A 12,608-nucleotide genomic window follows, 5' to 3' on the forward strand; every position below is an offset into this window, starting at 1 on the left:
CACAGTACGGGTAGGTACGATGCGCACTGCATATTTCATTTTCCTCCGAGTAACCTTTCGCCTGGGGTGGCCAAGCCACATGGGAAAGTTTATATCTGTCGTTCTGAGACATCATTGATAAGCTAATAAGCTTGTTGATTTCTCTCGATGACATTGAATGCCGTTTTACTTAGGGGCTTGGGGGACTGACTGAAAAAAGGTACCCTGTTCCGATCCATGTTTTCCTTAGACCCACTGGATCAGCCAAGATAGCACGCACAGTGAGATTTCAATCTTGGGCAAATTCGGTGAGAGCATGTATCGCATCGCCACGGGTTGCCAGAAGCGGAGTGCACATTGGATTCGCATCCCTGGCATTGGAGGGACGTTAGGTCGGGTGTCTTTCATGCCAAGGGCAGAATCAGGCTTGTTCATGATTCTCTCTCTGGGACTCGAGGTTTTTTTGCCATTGTTGCTGGCATAAACTGGTGTCGATCGTCTACCTCTCTTAGTAAAGTAACAGACCCGGTCTTGCTGAGCCCAATCCGAGTTCAGACCCGGCAATGCAGCAAAGGTTATGATCTGCCATAACCCGTGCCTCTTAGGCATTTGCAGCCTTGCGAAGAGCAATAGCTCAATGGCCATTAGAATTTGCAGAGACTTCAAGCCAGGAGATAATGCTAGCTGTGAGCATAAGACTTTGTGCTGTGGCAAGGCAGGATTTACTGGTGGAAGGTGGGAAGGCTTGTTGTGAGTATGGGGGGTTAGGAGGTGTGACGTTCCATGCCAGTAACAACAGATGCATCGGTCTGCTGTCATTTCAGGACGCCTCGGCTCGTGTGATGGTTTCGCGCGCTGCCTGCGCTGGCAATACGGCATTGTAGTAGATTTTGTGAAGATGGGGCTTGAATAGATCGGAACGCAACCATTCCTTCAACTCGTCTGCACCTTTCACAGTCTGCAAAGCCTCTGCCATTCTGGGTCCATCTTCGCCGCTTCGAAACTTGAAACCCAGATGATGCTTGCCGGTCCAATTTCTGCAGTAGTCCGTTTGGGCTTGCTGAGTTGCGCATGATGGATTGCGCGCCACATAGAAGGCTTGCTATTCGTGCTCTAGTCTTATTGCTATTCAGTTGCCGATGTTGATATTGTGAGCGCTTGTCCGTATGCCATTCTCTCTGCGTCTGCCAGAGGGTTATGATTTGCTGGCTCGCAACCATCCCGAAATCAAATCACATTTTCACGGGCTATGGCTCTATACTGCAGATATAAGGAATAGAGCGCAGAGGAGGGAGGGGTTTTCGGTCTTGTACCTTCAATGGCTTCGCAATGACACTGATTCGCCTGATAAGCCCACAGGCCCCGCGTCACAACGGTCCTCCGTGCGACTCCCGGACCAAAGTGGTAATGCTGATGTCCTGGACGAGATCCGGTCCGAGTGTGAGCACCAACTGAAAACGAGAACACGAGGACGACGATTCGAATGAATAATCAATTCGATTGATGATGATGATGTTAAAACTAAGTAGATACACTCCGAGGGGGATGCTCTCAAGAGAGCCGTTGGATCTCCACGATGTGTCATTGTTCTTTGTGTGGCCTTGTGTGGCACTATGTCAGAAGTTATCCCAATAGGGGTCATCGTAGCAGCGGCATAAGAGGCTTCATGTTGAGAATAGGGCGAGGATTAGAGCCGCAAAAGAAGGCTTTTCGTTGCCTTTACTCACAGAGAATCAGAATTGCCGATGAGTGAAGCAGAACGGCCCTGGAAAGCTTAAGCATACTGCTGTTCCGGTCGTGACCGAGGTTGGTCCAACGGAGATTGTGCAAGAAGAAGATCGTTCTTTGTGCCTTCAAAAATGTTAATCAACCACGAGTCATCTATGAATTGGTTCAAAGTAAAGGGTCTTGTCAGTCCAGCTACTCGAAGAAAGTATAGACGTGTAAGGGAGATGGAGGATAGTGTGGTCCTTATGTCAGGCGTAAGAGTTGTCGAGAAGAGAGTTGAGAGGAGATGGTCTGGGGCCATTTTGAGTTATGTAATTACCCCAGGACGTCAGATTCAAGGAGACCCTCTATGATAAAGTGATTCACTATTCTAGATGAGCGTAAATTCACATCACCTCGAAGCGTACAGTTGTATCATTCATGTAAGTAAGGATTCAATCTTGAGAGTTCTATGGGGTGTCACATTCCAGCATTGGCAAGCCATTCCAAAGAGTGAAATTTGATATGTAGAACTACCATATACTGTAGTATAAGGTATCTAGTACTCACTCGATACGCAGGATGAGATAATTAGCTGATGATGGATCGGAGATGTGAATAGCAGCAAGCAAGTAGCTATTTGAAACGAGCCAATCTATACTAGACCCCAACCCCTTAGTTATCGATCAAGTTGTCTAAACATAGAAATAAGCCTGGTACTCCGGATATGGAGTAGCTGAGAGACGTTCCAGGAGGATTAGGAACAGGTTTAGGAGCGAAAGAACAGGAAGATTGGGGAAGTTCCCCGAGGCCGAAGAATTAAGCTTGCATGTGAGACGGCGGGCGTCGCATGGTCAAACCTCCGGTGATTAATGCGCCCGGAGTTCCCGCTGGGACCACCCGTTTGATGGTTTGATGTCTTTGCCGTCTCTCCGTACTCCGTACTTACTGTGTACAGAGTGAATAGTTAGTTAAACAATCCTAACAAGTTATTGTTGTGGTAGGTTGGTCGAAATCCTATAATATTGGGTGCCTCTTGGCTAACTACATTAGGGCTCAGTGGTTTGTATCATGTAACTTACAGTGCAGGATGACTATAATCACAGTACCTTATTCACAAGGGTTTACATCCACACTGGGACGAAAACATGGTCGAATCTTCTTCCAGCTTGTTAAGCACAAACTTTCTCTCACCGTCAGTTGTGTAACCATGGTCTGTCACACACTAAACGCCTCATAGATCAAGTCATTCCTCCCTGTTCTTCGATGCAGGTGGGCAACCAAAGGGATCTTCGCTCAAATTCCGCGCGATCAGCCACTCTCGGGCCAATGAGTTGTCCCTGTTGCCAGTGGTTCGTTTCACCTACTCTCGCTTCGCTCCACTGTTGGGGTCGAAATGCTCTCCCGCTGCATCAGGATTGCTTTTGCAGCTTCTAAGAAAAGAAAAACATCGGCTCCAGACGGAGGCGAGGGGTCTCTCCATCAGTCTCCGTTCCTCCTCGCCAACGCTGCTGCCGTCGCTACAGCAGAACCGGGGTTATATCAAGTCGCCGTTGCTGCTCGCTACATTCTTCTTTCTCCTCCCCTTTCTTCATCACGATTTCATCCATCTTCTCATTTCCTCCTCTGCCTATCTTCATACTTGCTCAGCACTTACTGGTAATACTTAATTTCTATTGAAGTTGGTGCTTGTCTCTTGCTTGTCAAACATATCAACCCACCCCACCTGCATACATATATACCTCGTTGTCGCCAGGCGCAAGGACTCAATTAAAAACCGATCTGATCAAACCTAATTCATCCGATCTACTTTCTACTCCCACCATCATGCAGCTCACCCCCTTGCTCGGTCTTGCTCTCTCCGCCCTGAGCCTTACCTCTGCCTCGCCTATCTCCTATCCCAGTCGCCGTGACAGCGCGGCGTTGACCTGGCACGTTTCCAACTTCACCACCGGCTGCTCGCCGGGAGGCTGCGTCTACAACTTCAACATCCTCGGTGTGGCAACCAAGAACACGCCTGGCTTCAATACTACCTGCTCTGGTACGACCACGGATAGCAGCTCCGACGACCTCGTCTCCTGCCAGAACCCTTTGATCAAGTCCCGCGTCAAAGCCGAGCCGTATCCGCTGTGGAATGTTCGGGCTGAACATGAATGGATCCTCCCTGGCGATGCCGAGTTCTTTGCTTTCGGAGAGACTAATGTCACCTCCTCGACACCGCGGTTTACAATCCCCGTTACCGAGGAGTATGGAGTCGCTTAAAGAAGTAGGAGATAAGCCAATCTCCCCGCCCTGCCTGGTGTTTGCTGAAGATGATATTACCCTCCGGAGGGTAATTCGACGGAGGTGTGGGATACGAACTGTTTTCGTATCATATGATTATCATGTCTGTTTTTTTTTTCTTTGTTGTTGTGTATTGTTGATATGGGATAGGGGTTGTTTACCTAATAATGTCTGGTTACATGATGGGCAAAAAGTGGCTAATGCAGGACACAATTTTATGACCAACCGAATGAAAAAAGCATTCAAGTTACTTCATACTCAGTAATTCCCATGCTTATGGACATTGTCTAGACTCGGGTGGGCAATTGACTGGTTGCATTGACTGCATGCCAGTTGATGAGGGGCGAATGGAGGGAAGTCATCCGGTGACATCATCGCCGTCAACACCTGCAATCACCCGTTGCTCTCCTTCCTTCCTCATCTCCTCCTCCACACCGAAAATTGCACAGCCTCTGTTCATTCCGCTGTGGCAATCATTTTTGTTTGGACTAGGTGGATGGAAGCCGTCATCATTCGCGAATATCTCCATCTCTCCTGGGTCCCCAGAAATTGGAGATCATCACCAGGTTGAAGCCCGTGCGTGCTTTACCTCACGCATCATTAATTATCTGCGCTGCCAATGACCAGGCCAGAGACGCGCATGTCCTCTTTTATATCACCAGAGATAGATCTCTGAGCCAGACCCTTCCTTTGCAGCACGTAAAAATCTCCCCTTAGAATCTCATGGTACGCCTCAGCTTGGATTGAGCTTCCTTCTCCCTCCCCCACCCCTGGCATGCCAACACGGGACCTGACATGACATAATTTCCCGGCGCAGGCGTCGATCCTACGACAGATTGTCGCTGGTCCTAGACAGCAGCATCCCGAAGCAGGCTTGGATCTCTGCTACGTGACGGACAACTGTATGCTATACCTGGACTCCCCTGAAATCTCATCGCCGCACTAATGGCCAACTCCTTGTCTCCGCACCGCAGTGATCGCAACCTCCGGTCCTTCTTCCAACTACCCGCAACGCGCATACAGAAACCCCCTTGACGAACTGGTCAAGTACCTCGACTCCAAGCACGGCAGCGACTGGTGCATCTGGGAATTCCGTGCGGAGGGAACAGGATACCCCGATTCTGAAGTATATGGTCGGATCCATCATTACCCGTGGCCGGACCACCACCCGCCCCCGTTTGCTCTCCTCCCCGCCATCACGGGGAGCATGCGCAACTACATCCACCGACTGGATGATCCCGAGTCCGCAAACAAACTAAAAAGTGACAAGCCCGACAGGGTTGCCGTCGTTCACTGCAAGGCGGGCAAGGGCCGCAGTGGGACCGTCGCCTGCAGCTACCTAATCAGCCAGGAGGGATGGAAGGCGGAGGACGCACTGCAGCGGTTCACGGAGCGCCGCATGAGGGTCGGGTTCGGTGCCGGTGTCAGCATACCGAGCCAGCTGCGCTGGGTGGGGTATGTGGATCGGTGGTCGAATCAGCTGGAAAAGAAGTACATTGAACGACCGGTTGAAATCCTCGAGGTACATGTCTGGGGCCTCCGAGATGGGGTCAAGGTCGCCGTGGAGGGTTATGCCGACCAGGGGAAGAGGATCAAGCGGTTCCACCGATTCCATAAAACCGAGCGCACGGTCGTAGACGACGTGAATGTGATCCTTCCCGAAAGCAAGAATGAAAACGCACACCCGCTGCAGCAGAAGGGGAACAGCAGCAACAACAGCAGCGGCGGTAGCCCCGAAGAGTCATCAAGATCATCCCCGACAGGCAGTTCTTCCCCCGAAAATCCGGCATCCTCGGTCACGGCCGATTCCGCGACACCGACAACAACATCTTCATCAACTGGTTCAACGTCAGCCAAACCCCAGAACAACCCTATCAAGCACATCTCCAACGCTATCTTCCGGCCTCGGCAACCCATCATCATACCCACATCGGACGTCAACATTGACTTCGAACGCCGCAGCAAGGCCGCCTACACGGGCTGGGCGATGGTCACCTCGATCGCCCACGTCTGGTTCAACGCCTACTTCGAGGGCGGCCACGAGCACGACTCCGGGTTATTTTCAAGCGAGTGGGACGCATTGGACGGCATCAAGGGTACCACCCGCAAAGGCGTCAAGGCCCTCGACCGCGTCAAAGTCGTCTGGCGCTACGCCTCCTCCCAGCACCACGGTAGTGGTGAGAGGAGTAGCATCGACCATACGACCAACGGAGCCACAAGCGCGGACGAAGGCCAACCCATCACCGAGCCCAAACCCGGGGAGCTAGCCCCCGAAACCCAGCCCTCGGACTGGCACATCCATGCGACCGACTCCGATCAACAGGAGAATCTGGACCCCGCGGAAGGTGGTGGTGGTGCTCCGAGGAACCTGAGTTCCTCTTCCTCCAAAAAAGACCACGGCCACCATAAACACAAGCACGGACACAAATCCTCGACGGCGTCCGACCATTCCATCGCCGCAGAGCTGACGGCCACAGCTGCAGCGTCGATCCAGGACTGGGGCAAACATCTTGGATTACGCAAGCAGACGGACGAGAGTAAGGATGTCAGTCTGGCGGGGAGCGAGGATGAGGTGAGAGAGTCCGGGGAAGGAGAGTTGAAGAAGACGACGAAGATGTGAAGATAAATGTAGATTTCTTTATCTTCTTCTTTCCTGTGATTTGGAAGTTAACACGACTCGCATGTATTGGGAACCGGCTCTTGGTCGTTATCGTTTCCTAGCGTTGTATTTGCTTTTCTGTGTTTTCTCTGGGGAAATTAGAAGTAAGTATACGGATAAAAAGGTGCTTTACCCTTCCTATACCCCGTGTTTGGTTTTGCTTCTTCTGTTCATTCTGTCTCCTGTACATACAGACACACTGCGTGTTCCACAGTTTGGTTCGTATATTGAAAGCTTGGTGAAATCAACCTCCCCTCCCCCCGGCGTCTAGCTTGTGTACATACACAGCAAGAACAAAGACACGGATATGGAAGAAGGATATCTAAGCTAGATTACAATGCAACTTATGTACTGTACACGTGCAGATCCAAAAGATAGTCTGCCTGGCAAAGGGAATCAAGAAATAAATCGCGAGGTAAATAAGAAATCAAGAACAAGTGTGCTTGGTACTTAGCAGTATATGCAACTCCTACCCTACTGTACCGTGACAATAAACAACCCATTATATCTGAGTGATGCGCGAACTCCAAGCTTGAACGCCTGTTGTAAGGGGGGGTCTTTCCCTTATAATTTATGATGACGACATCATACATCAAGGAAAGTGATTTGGTTGATGCTCTGGGGGGAGAGAAATCTCTAGATGGGAACAAACCCGGCCAGCCGCTGACGATGCTCCTGCTCCTCGCGCCGTAACCGGTCGGATTTCTTGCGCTCGTACACCGCCCGGACCACGCGCTTGACCTGGTCTTCGCCCTGGGCGAAGTTGGCCTTGGCCAGGCCGACGACGGAGTCGATCTGCTCGGGCGTGTAGACGAAGTTCCAGGTGGAGAGGAAGTCGTCGACGTCCGGGTTGATGGAGCCCGGGTACGGAGTGAGCGGCTTGGCGGGGTCGGAGACCTTTTTCGAGGTGGTGCTTTCCGAGTGGCGGGTCGGGGTGCGGGATGGGTTCAGCGCGGAGGAAGACGGGAGGTTCGGGGCGGATGGGTTGGGGAGGAGGGGAAAGTAGACGACGGCGATGCCTGCATCGGGTCGCATGAGGTGGAAGTCGGAGTCGGAGTGGTCGTTTTCGTTGTCGTCGTTGCTCGTGTGGCGGCGGGGCTGGAAGAGCCGTTTCGACGGCGGGGGCTCGCGATCGGAGACCATCTCTTGTTTCGTGCCGACCCAGACGTTGCAGTAGTCCAGGTCGGTGCTTTGGCTAGGCGTCGGGTTCGTGGCAGTGGGGTCTTCTGAAGATGAAGAAGAAGAGGAGGGCGGGGAAGTCTTGTCTTTCGCGGCGTTCATCCTCTTGTTGATCTCATCCTCGGAGATGTTTTGCGGCTCGCGGAGAGTCTCCTCGGTGATCTTGGGTTCTTCGCTTTCGCGCGGCCAGCCGGCCCCGATCGGCCAGCCCTTGATGCCTCGTTGGCGAGCGTAGCCGTCTACGACGGAGAGCCAGTTCTCGCGCTTGATGTCGGCTGAGGCGTCGAAGGCAATGATCACGTCCACATCCCGACCAGGTCGGAGCAACGGGTAGATGGGGAGATTGTTGCTCATGCCTGCATCCATGAGACGGAGATGCTTGCTCTGAAAGATCGAGTCGGGACATGAAGCGGGCAAGAGGTCCTTCATTCCTAGGACGTAGTTCGGGATCGCGGCTGGGTCAATGGGGTGGACCCGGATCAGGTCCTTCGTCTTGCCCTGAATCAAGGAATCGATGCCGCCGAATCCAGTAATGCCCCTCACCACGGGTCGGATCTCTTTGTAATAGTGAGATAGAGTGGCACAGAAAGCGCTACCCCAGATACCCATGAGACCCGGCACGCGGAGTTCAGGGATGGGGGATATTTGTTCACGCTTGACGTTGGCTCCACCGTAGAAGTGTCTTCCCAATGCCCAGGTCGGTATGCCGGCACCGAGTTCCTCGCAGAAGAACTCGTACGGCGTGAACTCGAACCATTGGAACCAAGCCTCGTTTTTCGATTCTTTGATGACATCCTCAGGCTTGGGCTGTTTGCCGTCTTCATTCTTGATCTCGACTGTGGGGATCTCATGGCGGACGGCAGTGTAGATAGGAAGTGGGTGCGCTCCATTGGTGAGATTGTACCTTTGATTGGAGAGCTTGAGATCTCGATCACAAACCCCCAGTTCGCCCTTGGGTACTAACAATCTTGCAGCCAATAGCATGCCGTATATGTCGACCAGACCGAAGTCGGCGCCGGGATCGCCCTTGAGCTTCTCGACCAATCCGCTCAGCAGATATTTGTTGGTGGGTGCGGTAGTGAGCAGCTTAAGTGCTGCCGGAGGAAACGCTAAGTGAATTCCCAGCCTATTTTTCAGGTGATCGACCTGCTTGTTGAAGTTACGCCCCGTGATAGACGAATGGTACAATGTTTGTAGCCAGCAGCTTCCGCTCACTCCTGCGGTGTAGGTCACGCAGTCCCAGAGCCCGGCTTCTTGGGCCGCGAGATACGAGCCTGTGCCGGCGACAAGCGCACGTAGACCTCCCCCAGAGCCACACATAGCTATGGTAGGGACATCGTCGGGATGAATATCCTCTTCGTTGATGTTGAGATAGGACGCAAGGGCTGTTACGGCGTACTTTCGTCGTCTTTCCCTGTACACCAGTTCTTCGTCACACAGAGTATCCCCGACCCGGACTCTTGCCTTTCGTAGAATCTCAGGGTTGATGTCCGGATCATGAGCTTCCTTCCAGATCTCGTCGGCAAGGGAACCAGGGGCCATTGATAGTTCCCGCTGGAGCTTCTGCACCGATGCAGGTAGCAAGCGGGTCCAATCGGGAATAATGTAATTTTTGAGGTTCTCTAGCTCAATCCAGTCCGGGGTGCCCACTGATAGCTTGACGCCCTCGAACTTTCCCAAGATATTGGTCCAAATCGACCCCGCATCGTCATGATGCGCGTCTTGTCTCGAGCCATGCCCTGGCAAGTAGTCGCTGAGTGAGGTCTTTTTCGAATCTTTGTCCGCGAAGACGGAAGAAGTGGTAGAAAAGAGGGCTTTCGGCTCGGCCTGCAGCAGCAGTTGCTTATTTGGGAGGTATCGACCACCGGCGACGTAGAGTACCCCGCCGCCCAGGGCAATTAGAAAGGTAGGAGGAATTGTCCAATGCAAGCGCGATGCTTTCGCAGCACCCATGGTGAGATGGGTACTCCGTAGGATGAGAGGAGCAGTGGCGGGCAGCATGCAATGGTGAAGTCCATAACGGAGGAGGGGGGGAAAATTGAGTCCAGACCGCGACGATCAGGTACTACTTAAACAAATTCCATGTTCCGTTCTTCATTCCGACGGATTCGAGCTGGTGGGAGGAAATGTAGCCATTTCCATTACATCATATCATGTGATGCATCAATGTTGGGCTTCAGCCAAAGTCCGGTACGCAAGACGGGCCGAAATTACCATATCGAGGCAAGCGCGCATTGCGGAGTCACGCAGCAAAGCAAAGCAAAGCAAGCAAATGCGCCCGGTGTCCGTCCGGGGCAGACGAAGAAGGGGACCTACTCGGAGCCTCTTACTCAACGCTTGGAGGTAACTATATTAAACCAACTGTCATGCTTGTTTCATGAGGCCAGGTGCCTCGTTGGTCAGCTCTCAATTCTGACGTGTCGCCTGATCATCTAAATTCATCTAATTTCTTCCCCTCAACTAGTCGTATCTTGTTGTCCCGTATCGCATTATCGCATTGAATGAGCGAGGAATGACGTCTCTCCGTTCTTGCATAGTCGATTTCATTTACGAATAATCCCTGATTGTCTGATGTTAACGGTGGGACCGGCCGATCGAGTCCTCCTTCGCCATGGTCGCCCCAAGGAACGCCGCATACGCCGAGGAGAGTGCAGAGGTTGAGGTTCTCTACGCCAACCTTGAGAAGCTGAAGCTCCTCACCAAGAAAATCCAGGGCTCCTTGGTGCGTCTTGAGACCGGCGGAAACGTGGTCAAGCATGCCATCGGCCCTATCTACAGTAATACCCAATCCCTCCAGATCACAAACAGCAACATTGAAAAGGTCAATGAAGCTATTGAGCGCCTGCGCCAACCCCTCAATGCCAAGGGTCAAGAGGAAGGCATTATCCGTTCTGAGTATGCATCCTCCAGTAACACCACTGCCACCGACTTTCTTCAATCTTGCTGACCCCCTAAAGCCCTCAGAGTGTCGGAGTATCGCAATATCTTTCGGCTGTGAGACGTGTAGAAAAGGCGCTCGCGGACTTGAACTCTACCAATCTGCGATCCAACCAGAAAGCAATCACGGACTTCAACTCTTTACTGAGCCTCGGCAATTCGCAGCTTCAAGACTTGCTCCGCAGCCGGCTAGGCGAAAATGTCGGTGCCATCGAGCCATTACACTACTTAACCAAAGGTATGCAGCCATCTGACATCCCCAATTGATGGAAGAAGGCTAACATTCACTACGTGTAGAGCTCCCGTTCCCCTCACTCCCCGACGACGTCCTCACCGAATTAGGACCCGTGTGCGCCACTATTGCCTCTGCAGCAAGCTATGGGCCTCAACGAGATGGCGGGAATCCCGCGCTCAAGATATACTCCGATTTACGCGGACCATATATAACGGCGAGTTTGCAGAACCTTGCTATAGCGTCATTGAATACCGTCAAGCGAAGAGCTGCGGACGGCCCTTACCGACAAGGCACAAATGGCATCGGCATCTACTCCAATGCCTTGGAGAGCTTCATCTACACGGAACATGATATGATAGTGAGGATATTCACTGGGGGAGAACGTGGTTTGGCTCTGCAAGCGACGTGTCGCTCGGCCTTGACTGAGTACTCGCAGACACTTCGTGAGCTCAATCACTACATCCGATCCAACCTAATGACGGACTGTTTTCTGGCTTTCGAGATTATAGAAATCGTTACTGCGATGTCTTATCGCGTCGATTCAAAAACAGGAGAACTTAAGAGCTTGTTTATCGAGGCGCTGCGGCCTGTGCGTGAAACAGCCAAATCATCCCTCTCGGAGCTCCTCGAAGAAACGAAGCGCAAGGCCGCAGGTATATCTATGCTGCCCCCGGATGGCGGATCAGTGCCTCTTGTGGGTGAGGTGATGAGCTCTCTGGCCACATTAACTGGATACTCCGGACCCCTGGCATCGATCCTGACCTCTTTGGGTGATGGAAACTGGCATTCGACCGCCAACGCAGCCACTACGCCCTTGGATGTCAGTCCAGACAGTTCGACCCTGTTGTCGCATTTCATTCTTGATATGATCGAAGCCCTAATGATCGCGCTTGAGGCACGAGGTCGAGCACTTCATCGCTCCAAGGCAGTACAGGGAGTGTTTCTGTCAAACGTCTTTTGCACCGTGGACCGCTCTATCAGGTCGAGCCCAGAGCTAGCCAAATATCTTGGCTCTGGAGACAGCATTGCACGGATTGACTCCTTCCGGAAACGGGCGACATCGACATATCTTGATGCTTGGAAGGAGACGTCTCACTACCTTCTCGATGTGCAGTACACCTCCCGTGGTTCCGGTCGGCCAACGTCCGGAGGGGTGGTTGATTCCAGCGCCATTGTTAAATCGCTGTCGTCCAAAGATAAGGACGCGATCAAAGACAAATTCAAGGCATTCAACGCCAGTTTCGAAGATCTGGTGACTCGCCACAAGGCTCTTTACATGGAACGCGAGGTGCGCGGGGTTCTCGCTCGGGAGGTGCAGGCAGTCCTGGAGCCTCTCTACGCGCGGTTTTGGGATCGTTACCATGAGATCGACAAGGGCAGAGGCAAGTATGTCAAATTCGACAAAGCAAGTCTCTCTGCACAGTTGGCGGCGCTGGGATGAATGCGGGCCAAACCCGCAACGAGCACTGTGGGGTCCGCCGTACCGAATGCAGGAGGTTGGTCGTGTTGATCATTTGCCTTTTGGTGGTTGGGTGGGAATAAACGAGGGCCAATTGGCGGATATAGGTTTCTTCTCGTAATGTTTTATTCTAACTAGAATATTCTTATAGTATATTATTCTTGGTAACC

At 52.3% G+C, this 12,608-nt stretch overlaps 5 protein-coding genes across 5 annotated transcripts; 3 read left to right on the top strand and 2 right to left on the bottom strand.

Annotated features, from left to right (window-relative positions):
* Positions 1-111: 111 nt before the first annotated feature.
* Positions 112-1,076, bottom strand: BO95DRAFT_254955 (uncharacterized protein). The gene has a single exon (XM_025581470.1). The coding sequence runs from the start codon at positions 856-858 to the stop codon at positions 226-228; it is 633 nt and encodes a 210-aa protein (XP_025438450.1). The 5' UTR covers positions 859-1,076; the 3' UTR covers positions 112-225.
* Positions 1,077-3,543: 2,467 nt separating this feature from the next.
* On the top strand, positions 3,544-3,948 carry BO95DRAFT_348293 (uncharacterized protein; the record flags this gene model as incomplete). Its single annotated transcript, XM_025582004.1, has 1 exon — positions 3,544-3,948. A coding segment is annotated over one exon (405 nt), but the record flags the coding sequence as incomplete, so codon positions are not given.
* Positions 3,949-4,387: 439 nt separating this feature from the next.
* BO95DRAFT_446541 (putative phosphatidylinositol-3,4,5-trisphosphate 3-phosphatase) lies at positions 4,388-6,980 on the top strand. Its single transcript, XM_025587412.1, has 3 exons — positions 4,388-4,695; positions 4,787-4,871; positions 4,944-6,980. Exons 1-3 carry the CDS (start codon positions 4,693-4,695, stop codon positions 6,587-6,589), a joined length of 1,734 nt encoding a protein of 577 aa, XP_025438452.1. The 5' UTR covers positions 4,388-4,692; the 3' UTR covers positions 6,590-6,980.
* A 284-nt stretch (positions 6,981-7,264) lies between these two features.
* BO95DRAFT_372020 (putative phospholipase A2 (PlaA)) lies at positions 7,265-9,760 on the bottom strand (the record flags this gene model as incomplete). The annotated part of the gene is made up of 1 exon (XM_025582982.1): positions 7,265-9,760. The coding sequence occupies one exon, from the start codon at positions 9,758-9,760 to the stop codon at positions 7,265-7,267; it is 2,496 nt and encodes an 831-aa protein (XP_025438453.1).
* Positions 9,761-10,119: 359 nt separating this feature from the next.
* On the top strand, positions 10,120-12,607 carry BO95DRAFT_397426 (EXO70 family protein). Its single transcript, XM_025583774.1, has 3 exons — positions 10,120-10,702; positions 10,765-10,982; positions 11,042-12,607. Exons 1-3 carry the CDS (start codon positions 10,419-10,421, stop codon positions 12,418-12,420), a joined length of 1,881 nt encoding a protein of 626 aa, XP_025438454.1. The 5' UTR covers positions 10,120-10,418; the 3' UTR covers positions 12,421-12,607.
* Position 12,608: the final 1 nt, after the last annotated feature.

Source organism: Aspergillus brunneoviolaceus (genome assembly GCF_003184695.1).
Source record: "Aspergillus brunneoviolaceus CBS 621.78 unplaced genomic scaffold BO95scaffold_72, whole genome shotgun sequence".
NCBI lineage: Eukaryota > Fungi > Ascomycota > Eurotiomycetes > Eurotiales > Aspergillaceae > Aspergillus > Aspergillus brunneoviolaceus.